At 46.4% G+C, this 25629-nt stretch overlaps 5 protein-coding genes across 14 annotated transcripts in view; 1 reads left to right on the top strand and 4 right to left on the bottom strand.

Moving 5' to 3' along the window:
• Positions 1–639: 639 nt before the first annotated feature.
• CMC4 (C-X9-C motif containing 4) lies at positions 640–8539 on the bottom strand. 10 transcript variants are annotated; one of them, XM_032702108.1, is made up of 5 exons: positions 4940–4998; positions 4828–4834; positions 4463–4514; positions 3197–3264; positions 640–2078 (listed from the first exon to the last, which is right to left on the bottom strand). In XM_032702108.1, exons 4-5 carry the CDS (start codon positions 3252–3254, stop codon positions 1909–1911), a joined length of 228 nt encoding a protein of 75 aa, XP_032557999.1. In that variant the 5' UTR covers positions 3255–3264; positions 4463–4514; positions 4828–4834; positions 4940–4998; the 3' UTR covers positions 640–1908. The 10 variants fall into 10 exon arrangements, with proteins under 10 accessions (XP_032557999.1, XP_032557997.1, XP_032558001.1 ...); XM_032702106.1 differs by lacking the exons at positions 4463–4514; positions 4828–4834; positions 4940–4998 and adding exons at positions 8172–8226; positions 8493–8539; XM_032702110.1 differs by lacking the exons at positions 4828–4834; positions 4940–4998 and adding an exon at positions 8172–8189.
• On the bottom strand, positions 4266–5078 carry MTCP1 (mature T cell proliferation 1). Its single transcript, XM_032702102.1, is given in 5 exon segments — positions 4266–4381; positions 4463–4514; positions 4665–4789; positions 4792–4834; positions 4940–5078. Coding segments are annotated over 4 exon segments (324 nt in total). The 5' UTR covers positions 5048–5078; the 3' UTR covers positions 4266–4381; positions 4463–4466.
• Positions 8540–8859: 320 nt separating the features above from the next.
• Positions 8860–14865, top strand: BRCC3 (BRCA1/BRCA2-containing complex subunit 3). Its single transcript, XM_032702002.1, has 8 exons — positions 8860–8993; positions 9714–9833; positions 10424–10511; positions 11234–11322; positions 11790–11845; positions 12417–12548; positions 12879–12922; positions 13837–14865. Exons 1-8 carry the CDS (start codon positions 8889–8891, stop codon positions 13986–13988), a joined length of 786 nt encoding a protein of 261 aa, XP_032557893.1. The 5' UTR covers positions 8860–8888; the 3' UTR covers positions 13989–14865.
• A 784-nt stretch (positions 14866–15649) lies between these two features.
• On the bottom strand, positions 15650–21368 carry GCNA (germ cell nuclear acidic peptidase; the record flags this gene model as incomplete). The annotated part of the gene is made up of 5 exons (XM_032702003.1): positions 15650–16901; positions 17851–18055; positions 18975–19110; positions 20520–20661; positions 21235–21368. Coding segments are annotated over 5 exons (870 nt in total), but the record flags the coding sequence as incomplete, so codon positions are not given.
• A 1072-nt stretch (positions 21369–22440) lies between these two features.
• Positions 22441–25629, bottom strand: part of LOC116794048 (translation initiation factor IF-2-like) — a 4658-nt gene continuing 1469 nt past the window's right edge. The window contains exons 2-5 of the mRNA XM_032702366.1: positions 25147–25193; positions 23816–23867; positions 23366–23438; positions 22441–22857 (exon numbers count right to left, since the gene is read on the bottom strand). Of these exons, the coding sequence (XP_032558257.1) occupies positions 22825–22857; positions 23366–23438; positions 23816–23867; positions 25147–25193 (205 nt within the window). The 3' untranslated portion in view covers positions 22441–22824. The remainder of the gene's footprint in view (positions 22858–23365; positions 23439–23815; positions 23868–25146; positions 25194–25629) is intronic.

The following is a 25629-nucleotide window of genomic DNA, read 5'->3' as shown; positions in this document are numbered from 1 at the left end:
GGGACATGGTTTAGTGATGGGCTTGGCAGTGCTGGGGGAAGGGTTGGACTCAATCTTAAAGGTCTTTTCCAACATAAATGAGGCCACCAGCCTTCCTTCTTCTATGTGGGTAACCATGGGCTGCCTTAATAAATTCCTCTCCTTGATCAACCTGGCAGCAATCACCTATATTCCCAAGAAGTGGGATGCTTCTAGGGCAGGAGGTGATTCTGTTGCCAGCCTGGGTTCAGAGCCTCTGCTGAGCAAGTTTATTCCACCCAACTAGAAATGGGCATGGAGACAAGGCTTTTTCTTCTTCATGGGTGCAACAGAAGCCTAAATATATTTCTTAGTGACTTTCTTTTCACTGTTCCTGCTCAGGTAGGGCAAAATGAAAAAAATTAGCTACTTGTCAGCATTTGAGCTGCTTCACAACATTGTTGTAATTTTCCCCTACTTTTCAAGGGTTCCCCCCTGTTCGCTCTTAAGGGATTATTTTTTGGGGGGGAGGGCAGTGAGAAGGGAAGACTAACCCTAAATTATTCTGATCTTCAGCCCCAGTTATAAAAACATCAAGCAGCTTCTATTTAAACATGATGATATCACAATGTGGCTCTGGCAGCCACACTGCCCAACAAACCAACCACGCCGAGACCACAATTTGTTCCAGTCGTTTATTTTGTACCATGGTATTTCAGAGTCAGTGAATACAGATGGTTTGCTCTTCTAGGCTTCAACACACAACTATTGTGCCTAGACCTCAGTGGTCTGTTTATAGAAGCTGTATTTCATAAGTAAGTTGTACTTGCTCACAGCAAAGTCCTTGATGGCTAGATCTAGTGACAGAGTTAGGGCCTAGTGGGTGTGGAGCCTGATATTGAGGTGCCTGGACTCCTGCTACAGGGGACAGCGAGACAGCTCTGAAGGGCGGTGCAGGAACCTGTCTACTGAGCTCTTCCTACAGGTCACAGGAAATTCTGCTGCGTGGGCGAGAGCTTCTGGAAAAGCCATCTCTCCTGGGGTCCAGACACAGCCGGATTGTGGGTGAGTCTGGAATGCTGTGTGGAAAACCAGTGCCTACAACTGCTTGTTCAGTAAGCAGCACCTAAGTCAGTTCTTGGATCTAGCCCAGGGCTCTGTGACAGGCCTTTGGGTTTCAGCAGGTTGAACTAGACTGGGTTCATAACATATTGCTTAAAAGGTGTTCAATTAGACATAATTTATAAATTTTGTATCAACAGTCAGATCTTTCAAATGAATATTGCTTTTTTTAAAAAATATCCTATCCCTGTAGCAATCCCTGAAATAATGTTCCTGTAACATCTTTGTCATGCAAATAGCAGCGTGTAGGCAATTCAAATATAAAATAAACAAGTCTGCCCAGTGGCAAAGGGAGGCACTTAGGCAAAGTGACTTGTAGTCACTCATGATCTATGCAAGACTTAGGAACAATCATCAGACCTGATTCCCACTCTTGAGCTTAAACCACTGGACAGGCAAACGTTGTCTGGAACTACTGCATGATGGCAGCAATACCTTTGTTGTGTGAAGATGGGCTTGTTTCATGTGTCACGTTTAAACTCACTCTTCTGAGCTCATTTCCTGTACCTCTCGCTCCAGGAGCCAGAATAACTTGGTTCCAATTCTCCATTTTAAGAGCAAGGATGGATCAGAGTAAGGTAAGCATTCTAAAAACACTGAGTTGACTTTTCACAGGTGTGATGCAGAGGCAACATAGATGATGTTTTCGTATAGAAGGTACAGTTTGTTAACCAGGCCATCTGTTGGTACTGTTATACTTTTTGGTGTGCCGAACGGTGTGTTCTAGGAGCAGTCTGGCTCTCCTGAAAGTCTAAAGAAGGCTTGAAAAAACACACACGAGCTCTGCAGGTGAGTCCACGCTCCAGCACCCGCTGGAGCTGCATTGTGTTACTGAGGTGGTGGGGGAATTCCTTCTGAAGTCACCTTAAACTTCTGTCTCTCCCTTTCTTCTCTCTCAAACCCTGAACAACAGACGGATCTGCCCTGGGTGTACCGGGCGCAGCACTTCCGCATTTCCTGAAGCACAGTTTCACACTTGGACTCCAGGTAGTTGTTCGCTGGAAGAGATGAAGGAGACACTGAGTCTGCAGAGAGGAACAGGCTTTGTTCCCCGAGGGCACACACCCAGCCCAGCTCCTCAGCTGCTGGGCAGCAGGTTTCTCTGACAAGCAAGAACTGCTTTTCATCATTTTCTCTGCTCTACAAAAATCTCCCTTTAGGTTGAGCTCTCTAAAGCTCTGGCCAAAGGCTCTCGGAGAGAAGCCCTGCAGGGATGTGAGCAGGCTGAGTCTGGCTTGAGTTAATAACCACCTGCCTGTCTGCCTGGGAACACAGGGCGTGCAGAGCCACCCACGCTGCCCTGGATGAGCTCCACAACCACTACATAGCTGCCTCACCCCCACCCCCACCACTGACTTTTAAAAGACTAAAAGAAGCAACAGTAGCATAATGTGCTGAGAGCTCCACCAGGTGAGTTAGGAAGAACTCTTTCCCATATGGCTCAGCTGCCTTGGCACAGAGGAATGTTTTCTCTTATTCATTCTCTTATTCATTCCAAAAGGCAAACCCTTTTCCAAGAAGCAACCAACATTTTATTAAAATATTGTCCTCCGCAAGTAAAACCCATTCTCCCCAACTCCAGATCCCCAAACAGATCGTCACAGAACGTCCCTCACCCCTGCAACCATTCAGCTAATAAAAACCAGCTGTTAAGGGTCTCCAGAGGGAGACCATCTCATCCCTTGGTGACAGATCACACACACCCAACCCATTCCTGACAGGTATCTGTCTGACCTGCTCTTAAAATGCCCCTGGAGCAGCTCTGCAGTCTTCTCACACAATCTAACTGCTACCTCACTAACCACTCTTACAAGAGCTTTATTATAACTCCCCTGCCCAGAGCTGAGTCCCAGGACTACACCTGGGGTCTCACCACCAGCATGGAAAACACTCTGAGCACCTTATTACTAATTATCTGTTTTGTACTAATGGGGTCTCATTAGTTACAATTAAGGCAATTCTGTTAAAATCAGACATTATAATTTTGTTTGCTTTGCAATTGGGTGATCCTAATGTGCTTCCCTTCCTTCTCAGGGTGAAAGGACAACAAGGTTAAGTTAAAAGAATTAAGTTCCACCAAGAATCAGGACACCAAAGACAAAAAGACACTTGGTACCTTGCAAGCATTTCTGTATTTCACAGGCTTGTTTCTGGCACGGATCCTTCTTGGACATGTTCAGAGAACTAAAATGATAGGAAAATGTTACTGTAGAAACAAGGTGCTTTTCAGGGGGTGGGGGGAAGACAGTGTCCTAAAGCCAAAGCTTTCAAGAGGTCCCGATTTCCCCCACGGTCACCATTCAGAAAACATCTATTGCTGCTTGCAGATGACAGCCAACATACACAAGAACTCTCTGTGTCAGGCTAAAAGATGATAATGTGGACGATGAATATGGGAAGTTTTATGTTGCTACATTTAAAGGCCTTTTTCTTTTCTCTGGTCACAATGTATCTTTTTCCACTTGGATGCACCAAGATTCCAGCAAAGATTCAAATAACATGGCTGACTGGTTTTTAACAGTTCTGTTTCCCTAGACCTTATACTAAACCACATATTTAAGGGAAGGCCTTCTCTGTGAGCTCTACACAACCAAGGATTCGGTGTTAGTCATGGAACAACAGCTGGAGAAAGCATTTAAAAAAAACAGCCAACCAACAAAACTTAGATGTATATGCCCCATAAAGCCAACAAGGAGGGCTTTTTTTGGTTTGTTCCAGGAAATTCCCTCCCTCTGTCCAAAAAATCCCATCACCATATTGGAGGGCAGCTCTACCTTGTTCAAATCCCTAGAAAGCAGGATTACAGACACTCAATTTGACTTTCTGTAGCTGTGACACCTGTAACTGTGATTTTCTGTGACAGAAACAAAACCAAGCAAAAGCTGGTGGTACGAGCAGTTGAATGGGAGACCTCAACAGGAAAGCACCACTCTCACTGGAAGTGGTGATGGGAGTTCAGCTCCCTCTGAGCCACAGTTCAGCCTCTGCTCAGAGCCAGGGAGCTGCTACCTTTCCAATTTCTGACAGGTCACCAGCCCACAGCACTTTTCAGTATCACTGGGGCATTATTTCCAGCATCCTGGCCAAACTCCACTTGGGGCAATGACATTCTGCCTACCTAGAACTCCCCCTGACGTTTCACTTGGCCACAATACTCCTCTTCACTGCCTGTCCTAAACTCTTGTGTGATGTTGCTGTGTGTTGTTTAATTGCTTCCACCTCAGAGGTGGCTGCATTTCAGTGGAGAGAGAATCTTTTATTGTACAAAACAGACAATGGCATCTTCCTAGAGCCACTGCTCCTGAAAGACAAAAATTCATATTAAAGAAAGACCGGGAGTAAACAGTGCACAGTACAAAGCAGGGGTAATGTCTGCACATACCAGATTAATCCCCAGGCACGAGTTTAAGCAGCAGTTCTTCAACACCACCAAGCTGTAAGTGAGGAAAAGTTCAATACGTCTACAGTAACTGTGCTTGAGCTAATGGACTTCAACAAAACAACAGTCCTTTGCCGTCCCTCAGGGATCTCAAACGACTTCACAAACAGGCATGACTATGGTCTATTGTTGCCACCATCCTTACCATGAGATGGTGCTCTATCTCCCAAACGCGAGAGTTACTATCCCTGTACTGCTCACCCTGGGACAGCTGCCACATGTGAGGCAGCCGGGATGGGGGGAGCTGGCTGGGTCGCAGCGCCTCACCCAGGGAACCTGAACTCTTTGGATCCGAGCCCTCAGCATACCTTCCTCCTGGGGAAAGCAACAAACAGAGCAACAATCAGTTACCGGCAGCGCAGCAGAGGCACCTGAGACAGCAATGCCACGACCACCGGGAAGCTCAAAGCACACACTTGCCTCTTCCGCAGCCACGAGCCAGGTTTTGCGGTGCTCATCGCAGTAAACCCCCACGCGCCGCACCCAGAGCCGGACGGGAGGAGCGCCGGCCTCCCCCCCTTCTGCCATCCCTCGGGCACTGCAGGAGCTCAGCGGGACGGCCCCAGCCCGCGGGATGCGCGCATGGCCTCGTCAGCTCCGAGCACATCCACGGGGAGAGCTCCCGGACCTGACACGCAGCTGGTGCCCGGCTCGCTGGAGGAGATGCTACGGCCTGAAACGTCCCTAAAAGTCAGCTGGGGAGGCTGAGGTGGTGCCTAAGCCAAGAGAAATGTCAGGCCAAGTTGGACACCGGGGCACGGGTGCTGTGTGGCATTTGTAAGGCATTCTGGGGCAGAAGGTGCTATTGGTACGGAGTTAGACCCTGTGAATACTGGCTTTGCTCATTCTACTAACAGTCCTATTAACAGTCTTTGTGCAAAACGGGGCGGGGGGGGGGGGCGAAATAGTGGTGGTCTAAATTCCAAAAGCAAATCTTGTGACAAGAGGTGGGATGAGCTTAAGGACGAAGATCACTCTGGAGACAAAGCATGGAGCTCGGTGTGCACGACTCTCGCAGCTGGAGCTCGCAGAGCCATCACTGTGCAGGGTCTTGGTCTCATCTCTCACAGGGGTGGCAGCACTGTCCAGTCACACACAAACTTCACAGGAGCAGCTCTGGAGACTCTTGTCATTCGGCTTTTAGCTGGTCACAGAGAGCCTCCAACACCAGCAGGGGCAGAGGAGCTTTGGGCATTGAGGTGGTTCCTGCTACTGGATTTTTGTTTAGCAGCACGTTTATCTGTGTCCAGTGAGGTCAAGCTGAGCCATTAGCAAAGGGAGGCAGGGAAATGGTTCTCTTTGAGCCCTAGAGGAGGTAATCAAAATGGTACAGTCTTCATCCTTTATCTAGGTTTAAAGTAGAACAAAGTTAAGCTGTAACACATACAACATCCTCCTGCTATGAAGCAGATGCAATATTCCTTATCCCCGTGAAACACAGTGGTCTTCTGAAAACTTGTAAGGTTATAAGGCATATTTCAGACAGGAGCAAGAAAATCTGGGTACAAAATAAAGGAGGGAAAGTCAGGGAGAGAAAAAAAAATTGTTATACATTGGGTTACATATATAACAGGAAATACAAGTCCATGTTGCTTTCCATATCTCACATCAGTTTCTCTATTTTTTAGAATCAAAGGAGCACTCAGCTTTCTTGAGAACAAAACACCAACCACGGATCAGCCTGAACAGCACTGTCACAGTATTTTCATTCCTAACAAAGAAAACTTTGAATGTTCTTTTATGGTTTCTTTTTTCTCCCATTCTGTTTTGTTTCCTTGCTTGATGTGTGGGGATGTGAATGTGCACTCTACAAAGCACCACTGTTCTGAAGACCATCCTGTGACGTGGGGCAGCCATTCCAAGCAATGCCCCAGCAGCTGGACCACTGGCATTTAAAGAAATGTGACAGCAGGATGAGAAGCCTCACAAGGCCTTCAGGAATCAGCTCTGAGGGTTAAAGGGACACTTCTTTAAGTCTTTTCCTTTCTGCTTTAGCTGAAGTCACTTTACAAATTTAAACCCCTGTGTGGAAATCACTCTGCCCAACAGTGAAACACAGCAACTGCCACTGCTCATTTTCAGTCAGCTGAATGTAATCACCCCGGGTGGAATTTGGCCAGGATACTCTCCTACTCTGCAGCAAGCTGCCAAAAGTTCCATCATGACCAAAAATGCTCAAGAACTTGCTTTTATTGCTGGAATTTCGACAGCTCATCATCCCCAGGACCAGAAGGCTCAAGACTCCGGTAACAGAAAAACATGACTCAGTAAGTGAACTGTCCTTCCTACTGCAAGTAAACTCTCCTGGAAGGTCTCCTATCCAAATACTGACCTGGTTCAGCCTGGCTGAACTACGGGCAGGGGGGCTAAAGCACAACAGGCATGTTTGTGTTCACTGTGTATGAGGATGGCAGCGGTGACAGACCCAGGACGGACAGAACGAGCTCTCGTGCAGAGGACACTGTGCAGAATGGGCAGAAGTTAATTTGTGGTTCGCCCTTTGCCCCACCTGGTTTGTCCCAGTTTTCCCCAGAACTCCACAGCTCTGAGTTCAAAGGTCAAAGGCCCAGTCTGGCCCACTTAGTGCCACAGAGAAAATCTTGGGGTCAGGCAGAACCGTCAGTTGGGGTTCGAGGTGGGACAGGCCTGTCTGCAGCACCCAAACACACCACAGAAACAGGAGATGCCATGAGCACACACTTAGACACTGCACCTGGACACACACACAACTCCTCTTTCTGCAGCTTTTATCAGAAAGCAGCAACAAAGCCTGAAGGAAGACATGGGTGGAAGGAGAAGTGAGCTTACTTATCTTTTAAACAAGTTTTAAACTCGGGTTTCTTGCTTCATAATCTGTTAAAAACCCAACACACAACACAAACCCAATCAGCTGAAATCTGCAGGACTGCAGCATCATCCTTTGACAGAGATTTTAATGTTCCCATCAACATAACTGTAGAAGGCTGAGCTGTCTAAAGGGTTGTTTTGGGCAGGTTCAAAGCCTGATCCCTGCAGAGAGGAATAATGCTGGCAGGTATTCTGTCCATCTTAGCATCAGTCTTAGAAGATTAATGCTTTTCTAGGATCTGGGTGGATTTCTGAGCCACGCAATATATGGATAAATGTGAAAATGGCCAGAAGGAGGACTGCAGCTTGTGGTGAAGACCATTTCATGAAGACCATTTATTTGCTTTTAAATCGGGTACATTAAAATTTTTATGAAAACAGTGAAAGAAATTGCTCCAGATGCTGCTTGGGCCACCCTAGAGCTGGAGCTCAGTGTGCTGAACAAACTGCACCCTTTATCACCTTCTGTTTCAAAAGGCAACTGGTTCAGACTGTTAGAAGGGTTCAGCTGCCATTTGGGCAGCAAGGAGAGGTGCTGCTGACACAGTTACAGCTCCCAGAGCAAGGCTGCCCAGCCCTGCCTTCTGGTGGGGTGTGACAGCTCCCCCGGGGAGCTCCAAGGGTGCTGGGCTCTCCTGAAACACCCAGCCCGGCTCTGGCAACAAGTCAGGCATCTGGTGAGCTGATTGCTGATGTGGGCACTCTCTAAAGCTTCTTGCTGGGGGTCTGCACTCTACTCTGCCCGGGGCGAGCCCCTCTGCCCCCACTGCGCTCCACCCGACCTACTGAGGGTACGGATGCTCACCGACCAGCCGGGCTGTCCAGCCGCGCGGCGAGGGCAGGTCGAGCTTTGGTGGGATCTGAAGAGACAGGGAAACAAAAAGAGGATGACATAATGCGGGGGGAGCCAGGGAGAGGCACGGGGAGGGTGAGAGGCGCAGGGGCCGGGCCGGGGAGCGGGCGCGGGGGCGGTGCGGACAAGGAGGGCCGGAGGGGCGTGGGGTGGTGGCGCAACACATCGGCAGAGCCCTCGCGCCCCTGCCCGCGCCGGGCCGTGCCGGCGGGGCTGTGCGGCGGCCCCGGGTGAGTGTGCGGCGGGCGCCGGGCCGGGCCCGCCATGACCTACCTGCACCCGCGCCGTGACCGCCGCCGCCGCGTGCGCCGCGCTAAGCCTTCCCCCGCCCCGACACCCCGCCGCCTCCCCGCACGCCCCGGGGGGGCGGACCCCGCGCCGAGCCCAGCCGCGTTGAGCCGGGCCGGGTCGGGCCAGGCCCCGCCCCGGTCTGGCCTCGCCGCCCGCCCCTGGGCCCCGCCCGCCCCCGGGCCCCGCCGTGGGCACTGGGAGCCGCGCGGGCGGCGGCGGAACCACGGCGGCGCCGCTCCCGTGGGCGGCACGGCCCTTCCGCCGCGCCGCACCGCCTCAGCGGGGACCGCGCCGATTGGCCGGGCGCGCCCGCGGGCGGCGCTGCGATTGGCCCGGCTGCGCTGGGGGCGGGGCCGGGGGTGGTGAGGGGAAGGCAAGATGGCGGTGCAGGCCGTGCACCTGGAGGCGGACGCGTTCCTGGTGTGCCTGAACCACGCGCTCAGCACCGAGAAGGAGGAGGTCATGGGGCTCTGCATCGGAGAGGTACCGCCCTGGGTGGAAGGGCGCGGCGGGAGGAGGCGCTGCCCGGCGGGTTTGCGGCTCTTTAGCACCATAGTGTTTGCCGTGGTTATCGTGTAGTGCTTAGGACAAACACCTTTGCGTTAACCCCCTACATCTGTGACTGTTGCCTTGTTTACCCGTATCAGTAATTAATAGATGCTAGGAGATGTCTTAGTTTTGAGAACAAAGAACGGTAAAAGAGGTGCATCATGACCTGACCGCATGTGTGAGATACTCTCAAAGGGAGAATATTCGTTAGAAGATCCAGAACCATAAAAGGGAAATTTGGGGAACAGGATGTTCCCATATGACCTCAAAAGACCCCAAGTCCTATTTAAATTACTCCAGTGAAATAGTCGGCATGTATGCATGTATTCGGGAGGCGTGATGAATATGCATCAGAAATCTGATGAATATGTATTAGTGTTATGAATATGCATTAGTTTCGTGGCTATACCCTGCTCTGTTTAGTTGCTGGGTGTGCGTTTCCGTGGAGTTATCCCCGCGCTCCCAGAGCGCTGAGTAAAGGAATGTCGGCTTTCTAACCCGACGAACTGGTTGGAGAGTTTATTTCCCGGCTCTCAGTGTGACAGTCAGAGCCGGGAGAGCTTCCCCTCTCCGTGTGCCCGTGTAAGAACCGGCCCTGCCCCGCGGGTGGGTGTCTCCCTGCCAGGGCAGTGACTGCTCTCCCTCTGTGGGCAGGTGGACACCAGCAGGATCGTCCACATCCACTCTGTGATCATCCTGCGCCGCTCCGACAAGAGGAAGGACCGCGTGGAGATCTCCCCGGAGCAGCTCTCAGCTGCCTCCACCGAAGCAGAGATATCCTTTAGTGCTTCCCCTCACACCTCTGCTGATGGGCTTCGGTTCACACCTGCTTTGCTTGGCTTGAAGCTCTCAGCTGCTCCTCCTGCAGCTGCTGGGCTGGGAGGGTCGTGCTGGCACTTGCCTTTCCCTGGAGTTGGTTCCAGCACTTGCAGTGGAGCTGCGTTACAAAATTTTTGTCGTTTCTGTTTGTTTGGTGACAAGTAACTCTGCAGTGTGTTTGTTGGGGAGGGTGGCACTCCAGCAGGGAGGTGTAGTGGGAGATGAAAGGTCAGCAGGTCTCCAGGTGGGACACTGGGGAGCCTTTTCTCTGCACACACTCGGGAATTCTGGCTTGCTCAGCTGCTGAAATATTCTTTAGTGCCACGTGCAAGCAAAATCCAATTTGCTTCTTCAGCAGTGACTCCTGAGGGTGCTGGGGAAGAGGCTCCATCAGCTCCCTGCCACGTGTCTTCTCACCCCTCCAAAGGGACCTGTAATTCTGTTGGCTGATGAGAAGCTATTTTAAAAAACTCTGCTGTTTTTCCTGGTACAAAAAACTCTTTCCCTTTGCTCTGCTGGTTCCAAAAGCTCCTTGACTCCCACACAGGTTGGCTGAGATGACAGGACGTCCCATGAGGGTGGTGGGCTGGTACCACTCCCACCCCCACATCACTGTCTGGCCCTCACATGTGGGTAAGAGAGCTGGGGTCTGGGTGTGGGTGAGCCCTGAGCTGGGGTCTGGGTGAACCCTGAGCCGGGTTCTGGGTGAACCCTGAGCTGGGGTGTGGGTGGAAATCCCAGCTGGCTGACTGTGGGACTCACGAGTTCCAGAGCTACACATTCCAGCAGTTCAGGACTCTGTGTCTCAGACGTCCCCTGGTAGGACCAGACTGTCTGGGTGGGCTCCAGGGGCCTCTGCCAGTGCAGCCCCATAACTGTGTGTGCCCCAGGGACTCAAACATGACTCAGATCAGCTACTGCTGGTGCTACTGTTCTTCCAGATAGAAAAACCAGACCCAGGGTGTGGGGAACAGCAAAAAAACCCCTGTGGGAGTTCTGGGCCTGCTGTGGTGATTTTTGACATCTGGGTGTGTTAATGCAACACTGAAAAGTTCTGTGAAAGAAGTGCACGAGTATCTTGTCTGTGGTGGACTTCCTGGAGACCTGTGGCACCAGGCTGATCCTGAGATCATTTCTGGTTTTGTGAACTCACCTGGTGTATTTAAGATTTGCTATTTAATTACATTTTAAATTGGATCAATTTTTTTTTTTTTAATTTAGTCACTCAGAATAAGGACTTAAAGCTTGTGACACTTGTTACCAAATTCCCGATCACCCTTCAAAAGGTGGCAAAGCTTTTCCCACTGCTCCAGGTGACCAGTGCTGTTCTCATTCTCTCATTCCTGTGCCTGCAGATGTCCGTACACAGGCCATGTATCAGATGATGGACCAAGGCTTTGTAGGGCTGATCTTCTCCTGCTTCATCGAGGACAAGAACACCAAGGTAGGAAACTTAAAAATGGCATCAAACCCTCCAAGTGCTCGTGAGGAGCATTGGGGCAGAGCTGAAGTCCCTGGGTGCACCTGCAAGAAGGAAAGAGCTCTGCTGGGGGCACGTGAAAAACCCAGCTGGAATGGTGGTGTTTGGATTGTGACAGTGACAAATGAACAAGTGTTTAATCCTCTGTGCTGCCCCACAGCCTGCCCAGGGGGGCTTGGGGCTGCAGCAGCTGCTGCACTGTGTGTACACTAAGATGGACCAGTGGGCAGCTGTTGCTTCAGATTTTTTTATCATTAGAGGGTTTGTCAGTGTCTGCTTTAAGCAGCTCCAGCATTCCAGTCACAGCAAAAGGTCTGTGCCTTTTCAACCTGTTGGAATTCTGTTTGAAAGCATATTCTGCTTCCTAAAGGAATGTGTGGGTTTAGATGGGTTTTTGCACTTGAAATCTGACTTTCTGCTGTCTCTCTCAGACAGGCAGGATTCTCTATACCTGTTTCCAGTCTATTCAGGCCCAGAAGAGCTCAGAGTGAGTACAGCAGAAGAATTTTCTGTCCAGTATCTGGTTGTATTTAATTTTGGCTCTCAGTTTTAGGTTGTATTTCACCTTGTCTCTCCTTTCTGGGTTGTCTCAAATAAGTGGCTTCTGGGCCTGTCACAAGGAGCAAATACTGTTCAGAGATGCCTGCACGAGGTCTCCTGACTTCTCATGCAGGCTGATGGAAGAGAATGTAAAGATTAACTTACCCTAGATAATTTATTATCTCAGGATTTGGGGTAGGTTGCTGTAGGCAGGGTGGGGTTTGTGCTGGAACCTGTTGTGTAAAAGCCCCAGTTTTTTACTTCCAGCTCTAAAGGCCGAGCCTGACCACACACACACTGTGCAACATGTTGTCAGTACTGGCCACCCAGTTGCTTTAGCATCTTATAATTAAAATAAGACAAGTGTATAAAATGCTTCTCTTTGGCTGCCAACTTAGGCATGTGTTCCCAAAAGTGGATGTGCAACTCTGCCATGTGTTGGACACACTGTGGTAGGTTGCAGAAGTCCTGTTTTTTCTCTGCTGCTTTGAAGTTAATTGTATCTGAATCTCTTTCAGGTATGAAAGGATCGAAATTCCTATTCATGTTGTCCCCCATGAAACCATTGGGAAAGTGTGTCTGGAATCAGCTGTGGAGCTGCCCAAGATCCTTTGCCAAGAAGAGCAAGATGCCTACAGGAGAATTCACAGGTAACAGCAGTGGGGCTCTGCACCTCTCCAGGACTGTCTTTGCTGACGTGTCCTACTGTTGCTGCACCACAACCTTTGCAAAGCTGTAGAAGATGAGAAGGATTAGCAGTTCATGTGCCTCTGTAGAACTGGTTGAATAACTGAGGCTGGGGTTACCAGCAGAATGTGGAATTTTGTGATCACGGGTCAGTTGTCCTTGTGAATGTGCAGCAGGTGAGGAGACTTGGAGGCACCTGTGGTGTGGCAGTGACTGGCAGGCAGTGGTTCTGCAGCCTGGATTTAATGTGCAGTTCCCTGGCTTGTCCTTGACCTGCTTTCTGTTCGTTGTAGCCTCACCCATCTGGACTCTGTAACCAAGATCCATAATGGCTCAGGTAAGGATTCCTTTTTTGCATGTGACAATCCAGGGTGCTGCTCCCAGAGTCAGAACAGTGGAGTCTTGAGCAGGGCTTGGTTTGGCTCTAAATTTGGGGGGCCTTGGACTACACATGTATAACACTCCTCCCTTTGCCATAAAAGGCAGCTGTAAATAGCTAGAAAAGCACAAATACTAGCTTTTTTTTCCCTTGCCACACTCTGAATCACAAAGACTGTATAACCCAGAGAATTCCCTGAGATAGTTATCTTGTTACGTAAAATCTAGTTAAGGAACAGAACTGAAAGTAAATACTTTATAGGAAAAAATCAAAGGCTGTAAAATAACCTAATCCTGGGGTCCATGAATGCTGTTGTGTCCTTCAGCCTTTGTAGAATTGGTTAAAATTACAACAGATTTCGGGATTGTTTGAGTTTTCTGAGTTTGGTTTGTTTAGGTTATTTTTTCTGTTGGAACAGCAAGGGGGATTTGGGATTTGTTGAGAGTTACATTGTTGTGTGGCTGAGCTGTGTGGATGTGACACCTTTGTTTTTGCCAGTGTCACAGGGTGAATCTCCATCCCACTTCTGTTCCAAGATAATTATCCCATTATCCATTCTCACGTGTTTAAGAGATGAGGCATTCTTTGATTCCTCTAAATTTAGAGATTAATTAGCAGCAGTGATGACTTGTGTGCAGGTTTCCAGATTTCTGCTGCAGGTCTGTCATCCCTCCCCTGGCTCAGACTGAAATAGTGTTTCCCTGTTTATCAGGCTGCTGGTTCTGACATTCCTGAGGGGATGTGTGGTTGGCAGGGCCAGCATGGTGGAAGGTTTCCTTGGCTGTCTGTGACACTGTTGGCTTTGGGGTGGTTTGTAGCACACTGAGTGTCTTGTGTGCTGCCCTGGCGTGACGTGTGGTTGCTCTTTGCAGTGTTCACAAAGAACCTCTGCAGCCAGATGTCTGCCATCAGTGGGCCCCTCCTGCAGTGGCTGGAGGACAGACTGGAGCAGAACAAACAGCGGGTGCAGGAGCTGCAGCAGGAGAAAGAGCAGCTCCTGGAGGAACTCGCTGCTTTAGAGTGAGGAGGAAATGCAGACCCTTCAGAAAAGAGACATGTAAAAAAATCTACACCACCTCCTCCAGGCTGAAGGGTGGCCCTGCATTGCCTTACAGTGAAGGCTGTGCCTCTTCTCCTGCAGCACAGAGCACGTCTCCAGGATAAGGACTTTGTCTGCCCCAGCTTGGAGCAAAGCAGGGCTGTGTCTGCAGGTGCTGCAGTGGTGGGGCTGGGCAGCACCTGAAGAGACTCCTGTTCTGGAGGGCACACACGTAGGGAACGTGTTGTTTCTCCCTTCTCTATATTTTGACAGAAGTCTTACTGCTTTACATGTATTCCAGGACCCTGGAACAGGAGGGTTAGAGGGGAAAAGTGTGTCCCTGCAGTCATATCTGATGCTGCCAACTTCTGCCTTCTTTTAGTAGCTTCAGTTGACCATGATCTTATATCTAGTAATGTTCTGGACTGCTGGCCATCCACCCAGGCAGGTAAGAGGTGGGAGGGAAGCTTGGGAAGGAAGAGACCTGGAAGAACTTTGACACAGGATCTGTTCAGCATCTGTCAAACCAAATAAAGAATTCCAAAGCTAGAGCTGTTTGGAGTAGAAATGAAATGAGTGCTACGAAGTGCCAGTGCCTGCAGTTTTTGGTCCATCTCTACTCTCTTCATGTGATGCTGTTGTGAGCCCAGCACTGAGGTTCTCTGCGAAATCAGCTGTTTCTGCTGCTTCAGTGACAGGACTGTGGTTCCTCCCCAGAGGGAAGTTTAAGATGCTGGGAAGAGAACTGGGAGATATACAAGCCTGTTGTTCTTATATGCTGAACTTAATTGTTAAAAATCTCTTAAGACTGGAACAAAATAGCTGTTGTTGAACTAATCCTTTAAATGTTCTTGCTGTTGCATTTCAGAGTATCCCCCAGAGTATCATGTACATCCTCCTGTGTTCTGTTTTGTGAAGTTTGTCTCATGTGAGCAAAGGGGCAAAAGCACAGTTAAAATTCCTGTTTCAGCTCCTTGGTTCTAACCTAAATTCTTACACACTCAGACAGATGAAAATGAGCTGCCTGCATTACTGCAGGGAACATTGTTCAATTCCTGACAGCTCATTGTCTGGACTGTTGCTGTGGGAGAATGAAAGTAAGAGCTGGGAGAGAGGCACTCCCTGTCAGAGAGGGCCAGCACTGATGAGCAGTGTAAAGGGTGTCAGATCTGGAAGCCCCGTAACCCCATTTCTTTTGTCAGACTTGGTTTTGATTTTAAGCTTTCTGCATTTCTGTTGGCAATCCCCAAAGAGTAGAACTTTCAAGTGTAACACTACTGTTTTTTCCTTAAAAGTGCAGTGAATAGTAATTTTCCTTAGTTTTTGAACAGTCAGTGGGTTTGTGCAGTTGTTTTTGTTACTGGTTTCTAGTTCAAGTGCTCCTTACCCTTATCTTTGCTGGGGAGAGAGGGTGGTGCCTCAGTGTCCCTAGGCTTGATAAGAGCTCCTGGGAGCAGCCCAGGGCCTCCAGTGCAATCTCCCAAAGCACAGCTGGAATGGGGATGCTTGGAATCATAATCCCAATGACAAAAGGAAGTGAAGGACTGTGCTGATCCACAGCCTGGCTCTCCAGCCAGTAAAGCTGGGCTGGCACCAGGGTTCTGTGTAACTATACAGCCATGATTAATTTGAAACAAAGCTTGGGGTTCATTGCCACAGTTGGTACAACATTAGCATTTATTGATTATTCAATATTATTACATTCCCTGAGCAATTTGCTTACAGAAGACACACATTCAGTCATATTTTATGTGAAAGACTTAAATCATCTGACTAGACCTCCCCCTTCTGTGGTGGAAAGTGTTTGAATTTGCTTTCCCTACCCTGACCTCTTGCATCTATTTTAGTTTCTCTGAAATCTCAATGACTGAGGTACATTGCATTCACATTTTCAATCAAAGAGCTTCAGTCTCACTCAGGGCCAGAAGGCCTTGTAGAAACTCACTTTTTCTAACAGATTTAAGCCACCATTAATTTTAACATTATTTTAACCACTAATTTTAATTAATTTAACAAAACCCACTTAATTTTAACAAAAACAGCCAAGGGTCACTCACTCAAGAGACTCCACATGGGAGAATATCTGAACCCATCTTGAAGCCCAACTCTGGTCTGCCCCTTTTCCTGCCTGGAAATCATTCAGCTAGAATCAGAGGGCTGGTGGGCCTGGACTTTCTTCCACCTGGCAATCCCAGACAGATGCACACCCAGCAGTTTCTCAGCATATACACAGAGCCTACAGCATATCAGGTACCCAGATGGAAGAGTAAATCCATTGCTCACTGGAGTCACTGAAGACATGCTGTGGAGCACTATGGGTAAGTGCTGCTCAGAAAATTCCAGCCAAACATAGTGAGTCAGTCCCAAAGGGGGGGACTGGAACTGCATCTTCCCAGGCACAGGTGGTGTTCCTCTGAAGTCTAAGGATACCCTGACTTGTGCATCACCCTGGACTAGCTGTCATCATTTTTGCTCACTCTTGCCCATTTTAGAAAAGGCCTTAAGGTCTTTATTAGAAGTACTTAGCACTAAAATATTACAATTATCTGGAATCCTCTGAAACAATTCTTAGACTCATGTTAGACTCATCTACTACTCTATATACAAAATTTAAGTGGCACCAAGTAAGGAAATCTATTGAGATGTTAAAAGGAATCATCAAGCCTGGTTTTCAAAGCGAAATCAGCACCGAGTTTCCTCATGACCTCTGCATGGCTCAGCCCCTGCTGCTCTCTCTTGGCCAGTCCGTAGTTTTCCTTCACATACTTGGCAAAGGGTGTGAGCTGTGTCCTGGCAGGGGTGCCCCCCTTGCCCGGGGGCTGGCTGAGGGACAGCCGCCCCCCGCAGAACGCGCACACGAACCGCTCCGTGTCCAGGGACTTGGAGTGCCGGCCGATCCTGGAAGGGAAGAGTAAGGACTTGTGGGAAAGGGCTCCTTTCTCTTCTGCCTGGATACTCAGGTCAGGTTTCTTAGCCAGTATTTGAGAAGAGCAAACAGTACCCACTTCACACAGCAGAACAATCAAATCTGTATTGCACATCTCTATCCTAGAACTTGCTCCATTGCCTTTTGAGCTTGGTCCTTTTCTCTCTTTTACTCTCAGCCCAGGAGTATGAAGTGCTACAACATCTGCAAACACCTCCACACCCACATATCAACTGCCCCTTGGAGTTTCTCCTCAGAGTCATCACCAAAAACCTCCTCCATGCTCTGTTGCATCTAAGCAACTGATGCATTGTACAGTCCTAACAAACACCTCAAGAAGATTCCATATGTGAAATGTTATTTCCTTCTGGGAATCACATGATCCTGAGCAGTAAAAAAAAATGCCACATATGCTTTCTAAGCATGCATTTAGCCCCTAAATTTTGGGGAATGGAGTGGGATGATCATAATAATAATAATAATAGTAATAATAATAATAACACTCTTGTCAGCTGCTTTTTTTAGTCTTAATTCAAAATCATCAAGATACAAACCCTAGAAAGCTTCCTCTGATACTTTGTCCTAGGATCTAATTGTTGTCACACATTCTGTGCCCAGTTTTTATGGGGACTTGTTCCTTCAAAGCTGAGGGACGTACATCCCAAAGACCCTCCATCATCACCAATGGTATTCACAAGACACTTCTGCCTGTCCTGACCTCTGAACTAGAACTGAAACTACCTGGAAACAAACATGTGGGAATCACACAGTGAGGTTCTGTGGGCTCTGGAAAACATGAAGTAACTCAGAGTATTCCAACTGCTTCACAGTTTAAGAGACCCATGATTTCCAGACCCAGGAGACTGGCAAGTTAGAGAGAAAGTGAATACACTGTCACATGCACATCAAAACATTACTCACTTAGCTTTGCACTGAGCACACTCGTAGGTGAATTTGTAGTTAATCTCGTAGCTGTGGCACCGTGTTACTACTGGCAGCTCTGGATGAATTACAGCTGATTTGTTGGCATAGAACCTCCAGAACCGCCCGTGTCCGTCACGAACACCGTTGATGAGCCAGGTGGCCGCGTGGCAAACCTCGTGGATCAGCGTGTCCCGAAGGCGATCTGCAGGGAAAGCAAGCAGAAGGTTAAGGTCAGTCAGGTGTGGGGAAGTACAGACTTACTAAGATGCAAGGGTTATTTTGGAGGTTAGAACTACCCCTGTCTTGGTAAAATGCTCCAAAGCAAGGTTTTACTTAGTGCATTTCCAGTTTTGTGATTAGCTCCAATTCAGCATCCTGCACTTCCCTGCACACCTGGTCTGTTTGGGGGTTTTTTTCCGTGGTTGGTTAAGCCTTTGACACTGTTTCCCACAGCATTTTCCTGGAGAAACTGGCAGCCCATGGCTTGGACAGGTGAATTCCTTCTTCACTGGGTAAAAAGCTGGCTGGATGGCCGGGCCCAGAGAGTGGTGGAGAATGGAATTACATCCACCTGGGGCAGATCACCAGTGGTGTTCCCCAGGGCTGTGCTGGGGCCAGTCCTGTTTAACACCTTTATCAATCCCTTTCAATTTAAACCATTTTATGATTCGTTTCCCCAAACTAAGAAGGGATGAGGGAGAAAAAACAGTTACAGTACCACTTAATAGAAGTTAATTTGGCCCTGACCTGTCTTTACTCCAGCTTTAAATACTACCAACAAGGTGGCTGGCTGTGATGGAAGAAGTCCCATTTTAGATTGCCATTACAGCACATACAGAATTAGAGTAACATGATGCCTATGGGTCTTCAAATCAGTAAGAAATATACAAAAACTGCAGTTAGTGTGAATACATCTCTGTTCTCACGTTTTGTACATTTGCCCAGCCTCTTAGAAGGGCTGTGGAATGTGGATAAATCCATCAATTAATGGATTCATTTATTCAAGGTAATATGAAATTTCAAAGCAGGGTCCAGTTCAGGTCTCTTAGGCCTCAGGTTAGTGTTTTATCTCTAGAACTTGCTTTCTTAAAGGAGAATCAGCATAATTGTCTTTTACCCACCTGCAGAGTCACAGACTTTCTCAGAGAGTTCTATGCGAGCATAACGCTTCTGTTCAGGACCTGTCTGCCCTGTCACACAATATCCTGCTGTTTTTCTCATCTTCTTATTCCAGATTATCTCCATTGTCTCTGGTAACTGAAAAACAAAACAGGACATGTAATCTGCCCTCTCTACCTCTCTTATCTTCTGGCCCTCTGGCTTCCCCTTGTATTTGCTGCAAAGCTGGCACAGGATGTCTCAGTGCTCCTAACACTGTTGTCACTTAACATGCAAAACTCACCCCCCATGGCTGCTTATTCTCACAGTCAGTGTCTCTGTAACCAACACTGGGAGTTCCACAATGCAGGATGAGACCAGAATTCCCTTAGTTCCTCTATTCTGCCTCCAACAGTGGCTAAAACAAGCTGCTTAAGAAGAAATACAAGGACAGGACAGGCATAAACCACAATTTCCTCTTCAAAAAAAGTACCTCTTTCCAACTGCTAACCACTAAGCCACAGGTGGTTCTTTTCTATTAAATATCCATTAGAGTGGTTTTCTGGTGTTTTAGGGAGAAAGAGTGTGTATGTTTAAGAATACAGAAGTATTTTTAGCATCTACAGTAGTCTGTGATCAGAAGTTCTACAACTTAATAATTCACAGTTTAAGTACCATGTGCTTTGGTTGTGCTGAACCTGCAACTTGCAATTAATTTGATGCACCTTCACACCGGAGAAGGTGAATAATCCCCCCTTGCTTATCTTCTGTGCTGCCCCCTGATTTTGCAAGCCCTCATCATATCTATCTTAGTTAGTTCAGTTCTTTTACTAACAGTTTTCTGTCATCTAAATTAATGAGTTTAAGTAAAGGCTTCAACAGCACAGGCACAGGGCTGTCAGATATTTTGCTTTAGCAATAGTAAGCCTGCTCAGCTCAGCTTGATGTGAAATCATGACCTCAGCCTGCCCTTGGTCAGCTCAACAATATTTTCTCATCTGCAGAGAAACGTTTTCCTTCCTGAAGGAAATTCTATTGCAATTACTGAGGACAGCATCCTTCCTTTCAAGGATATTTCTCACCAGCAGAGGGTCCCCAATATCCCAACAGACGTGAAGGCCAAGACAGCAGTTCTCTGCAATTTAACCTTAAATTTGAAACAAAACTTGAAGCTTTATGCTTATGCAAAACTGTTATTCAAAGGATAAGCACCTTTTTAATCTGTTCCAGAAAGGCAGACGTGGCCATGGAAACAGAAGGATCTGATGGAACTGACTCCAAGGGCCCTCATACAGCAGCTTCCCCATCAGAGACTCTTGGATACCACCCAGACTGCTGACTCAAGGATGGTGCTCCATCCATTACAGCTGGGAAAGCAAAGCCACGCTGAAAACTGCTGCATCACTGTGGTGACAAACCCCTGCCAGAGAAATTGCCTGAGCTAAATCAAACATAAGACATTACTATAACGTTTAGCACTGAAGAGGATAAAAAGCAATCACATCAAGAAGTGAGGAGCGACATATTAACCAGCATTTTAGAATAGTAATTTTCGTTTTGAAACCAACCTTCTGATCAAAGATGGTGCTGTTAAACAGTTTGTAGAGCTTCTGTGCCAGCTCCTCTTTATTCTTCTGAAATACTTCACGTAGTGGAAGTGGGATTTGAAAGATCTTGCAAGAACAACCAGGCACTGAGCATACCCTGAGCCTGCAAGGAAAGCCATAAAGCTTTTGTAAAGAAGGTTTTGTGTTGGTAACACAGTTATAAAATGACCAAAGGAAACAGCACATGGCTAGAAGGCAGAATAAAGGCAGCTGTTAGAAATGAGAAATGCATTCTTCTGAAAAGCTTAAGCTGCATCCCATACAGAAAAGAAACAGGAATCTGCAAGTTAGAGAGGTTAAAAAAAAAAATCAAGACAATCTTGTTAATAGAATTAGTTGGATATATTTTCAGAGGCAAGCAGCTGGATATATACAATCTGTGGGGCCAACACATTAGAGGTGTGCTGTACCAAGACAAAGAATAGCAAGGAAAACATTTACAAAGAAGGTTGAGATTTGTCAGATATATTGCCATCAATTCCTCTAGGCAGAGATCAGCTATATTCTCCCTGTCATACTGGAGACTGAAATCTTGATTTCCAGCTACTTAATCATTCACAATTGCTGGATTAGTAGCAGAAGTTTCTATGTACCAGAGGGAGTCACTACATCATCCCAGGCAAAGGATGTCCATCTATAAATGCCCTAGAACATAGTAAAATGGAGAAACACTCACCTTCTATCTGTCTTTGCTGATTGTGAGCAACTGACCAATTCGTTCCCAGGAATTCTTGCAGGAGTCCTTGTCTTGGAAGATATTTCTGCAACTGAAGTGGAGTTTGGCCTTGGTATCTTGACTCCCCTCCCCTTTCAAGGGCTGTGCATCTTTGCAGGGTGGCTTGATGTTTTCTAGTTCAACAGAAAGAGTCACAGGATTACACATGGTCCAAGAATCAGGAGCACAGACACCAGAAACCCACTGACAACACTGAAAAAGCCAAATATTCCACCTCAGAATAAACTCCTCCTGTGCACACTTGAAGGCAAAGGCTTTTACAACTGATGGAAAGGTAATTTGCTGTTTACATACTACAAATATTACCATTCAGTAATGGTATATAAGGAGTGGCAGACTCCAAACTTTCAAACTTTCAGCAAGGAGGAAGTGGAAGGAAAGTATTTGTGACCTCACTCAGGCATTCCTAAGTTATGTGTTATAGAACATAATTCCTGAGTTATAATGTTATAGAACATAATTGATATATTCCAATTAAAAAAAATTTGCTCTTTCCCAAGGCATATTTCTGTGCTGTACATCATCCTCTTCCAGAGGTCTCCTTGCTCTGGGCAGTCATTGTTAGTAAGAAAGGCACCCTGTGCTTACTTCTCTCTAAAAACATTTGCTTTCATCTGTTCTCATCTCAGCAACAGTCCCTTTTCCCCTTTTTCAGTCTTTCAGTTTGAGGCTCATTCAGTTTGTCAAAGGAGAGGAGGAGGTACTGATTTAGGAAATTCTCGTTATAAACTGTATTTTTAAAAAAAAGATGAGTCAAGTATAAATCCAAATACTAAACGAACAGCATTCTGAACTGCTGAAAATTTCAGTCCTAAAGCTGAAATGACAGCTTCACATTAAGTATCATGCATTAAAAAAATCAGAATAATTCAATACCACCAGTTAGATAACAATTTTTAAAAAATTAATTATAATTTTTAAAAATAATATTTAAAACTAAAAATGCCTACAGGAACAAACAATAGTGAAAACCTTAAACCTTGATACCACAGGGTGACTTTTCAGAATGCTCAGAGGAGTAATTTCTGATTGCACCAGATCCAGTTGCAAGGTGCTGGGCTGCCCCTCAGAAGTCTGTGCCACACAAATGGGAAGAGTCAGGCAATCAGCATTACCACTGCAAGTTAGCCCTGAACAACTGCTTACCTGCTGAGCTGGGCTGATAGACGGTTTTACTTGTGCCTAAGACTGGTTTTTGGGGCAGACTTTGCTTCTTTATCCGTTCCATAACGATTCAAAGCTGTCATCTGAGCTGTCTGACTCTACTGCCACAGGGGCAATTTATTTCTGTACTCTTCTCACAGCTTCTTTCTTTCCTTCTAACAGGCAAATCTGGACTTGCCTTTGGAAACTGGACTCTTTCAGATTTTGTGGAGGTGAAAGTTTTGTGCACCTCTGTCTTTCTTACAGTCTTTTACTCCCCCTTTTGGTGGTCAGCCAAGGACTTTCTACAAAGACAGAATCCTCAGTGTCACTTGACTCTCTCCATAATGCAATTCTTGGCAGCAAGTGCTTTCTTTCCAGAACTCATCAACTTCCTCGGGGTCTGAAGATCCTTTGGTGCTGCAATCCAAAAGAAAGAGCTTAAGGTTTTGGCAGTTGCATTTAGGAGACCTCCCTTTGTCTTAACACAAAAAAAAAATCCCTTGAAAGATAGGAAAATACAAATTGCATTTGCTTTAACTCTGCCCTGCTCATTTACATTTTACCTACATGAAAAGTCACTGAAAGATGTATTAAATAAAGTAGCCTGCCAACAAACAATGCTTCTGACATCCCAGATTTGTCCTGTCAAGATCAAGGGATCACGTCGATCTACAGGTGACTTTTTTTTTTTTTAGTGATCCTTCTGGTCCATTTTGCTTCACCAATTTCCCCTCCAGACACCATTCCATTGGCTTTCTACAGCTTTTCCCAGTCTGCAGCTGGCACACACTTTTCAGGGTTCACATTCACACCAACTGAAAGAGATCCTGCCCCTCCTGATCAGGGGTCAGCTCTCTCAGAGACTTATGCTACCTCTGCACTCATTAAATTCCCACTTCATATTTGCTGTTGCACAATTACTTGCCATTCTTTTTTGTGCTCTTTCTCGCTTAAAGTCCAAGAAGAAATCATCTGAGTCATCAATGAAGTCTTTCAAACTGTAAAAAAAAAAAAAAAAAAAAAAGGCAAATGTGAAAAAAGGAGGATAAAGGAGGAAAATGCAAGAGTAAGTCTGCCCTACTAAAAAAGCAACCCAAAAAAAGCCTCAAATATAACATTGTTATTGTTCACAACAAATGTTACCAACTACATCCATAATAGGAATGGCAAAGGAGCATTTACACCTCCAAACATCCCATTTTTGTCCTGAACATACAGACTGGACACATAACAGTTCTGTCTGCACTCACTCCTATACAGGTATCTGCCCACGAATCACTAGAACTTTTGATTGTTTTTCTTGTATTCTGATTAGTAAATATGATACAGAAAACTATTATATGAACACAGAAAAGTAATTAATTACAGCACCCACCTTGCATCTGCCTTTTTAGGAAACACTTTTGGAGTTTTCATTCTGGCTAAAACTAAACGAAGAGGAGATTAATTAGGAACAAGGTTCTGTTTCTTTTCTTAGGCATTTTTAAGTTTGCAACTAGTAAAAATTAAAGTCTTTAAAAAACACAAACTTTTCTCTGGCACATATTTCACTTCGTCTTTCCTACAACTGGCACTACAGTGACAGGATGGCAGTAGAATGAGTTTGCAAATATTCTGCTCCAAGCCCCAAGTAGTTCTCTCAGCCCCCTTCCATGACAGAGGTGGCACATCACTCAGCAGCCTCCCTGAAAGGAGCCAGGGGAAGGAGTAGACTGTCAATATAAAAATTACAGAAAAGTGAAAATGACCTAATGAATGGGCAGTATGGAAATATTTATCAGACTTAGAAGTGCAGAGGTAGTGCAGGATCTATATACAGCACATTTTGCTTCAGCTGGTAGTAAGGCCTGAAAATGCTTAAGATCATTCACGTGGCACTGAGCTGGAGCACAGCAGGAACTCCAAAGCAATGAGAAACCTGCTTTAAATGCAGCTGGACCAGCACAAGAGTGATATGCAAAGGGTAAAATAAACAGGTACAACTTACTGCCTTAGCAATTCTACCATCTCTGTTAAATATATAAGGAAGAACATATTGTAAGATTTACAAACCTATAAATTACCTACCAGTTTGAAACTGAGATGTGGCAGAGCCATGATTAGTCCAGCTAATGAATGAGCTAAACAGAACTCTTGCAACAGGAAAAAACCCAACCAGTGTGCACTTAACTACTCCAGCACACAGTGATAGTTATAGTGGCTGTTACCATTTGTTTGCACAGGCTGAACATACAGATTGGTTGGTTATGGACCACAGGAGCCACCATGTACAATTCAGTATTCAATTCTATCTTACCAAGACCTTGAGCCACTGTGACAACTCAAAAACATCCCTCTGACTGGTTAAGACTAAAGCAATAAAAGCTGTGTCAGGTAAGAGGGAACTGTGAGTGGTTTAGAACAGTAACTACTCAGAGAAAAGGTTTATTCAAAGATGCTTTGTAGACTAAGAAGAAAGAAAGTGAGTGACAGGGAACAGATAAAACTGAGGCAACAACAGAAATGTAATGCAAGGCCAAAAGCATCCAAAATTGAGGCAAATTAAAAAATACTCCCTGTGGCATATAGCAACCAAGACTGCACTGCAAGGACAGAATGTACTTTGCAGCACAAGCAGTGGAAGAAAATAACGTGTAAAAACACTCCACTATAGAAATGTGTCCTTCTCATACTCCAGAAAACCAACTGACATGTGCTATGACTTACACGTCTCAAATTCCTCATCACTGCTGGAAGACAAGCACAGGCCGTGGCTGCAAAAATGAAATGCAGAACATTAGTCAGCAGGAAATAGATCTGCATCTCCACTGGCCTGAAACACCTGTGAACACCCAGAACCAAATATGGACTGGAAAAAACACTGAACATCACAAACAGCTGAACTATTTTAACTGTTTAAAACAGAAATGTTATAAATTTTAATATATAAGTTCTGGCAACCATATATGTTCAATGTAAGTAGCAATCAGTCCTCAAAATTTGGAACACTGAGCCATTTGAAGGCACAGGCTTAGGATATTGCATTTCTTTCAGTTCAAGTTGGATATCAGAAGACAGAAAGGACAGAAAGCTTGTTTTTATCTTCCACAGGGTCTGTGATCTGGGAGAGAAGCTGTTACAGTAAGGCTGGAAGCTGAAAGCAGGCACTGATGAGTAATCAGCTGCTTGTGTAGGAAATGCACTCTAACA

The sequence above is a fragment of the Chiroxiphia lanceolata genome, chromosome 14, assembly GCF_009829145.1.
Source record: "Chiroxiphia lanceolata isolate bChiLan1 chromosome 14, bChiLan1.pri, whole genome shotgun sequence".
Classification (NCBI taxonomy): Eukaryota; Metazoa; Chordata; class Aves; order Passeriformes; family Pipridae; genus Chiroxiphia; species Chiroxiphia lanceolata.
The sequence above is the reverse complement of the archived record's forward strand: the minus strand, read 5'-3'. Positions and strand labels throughout refer to the sequence as shown.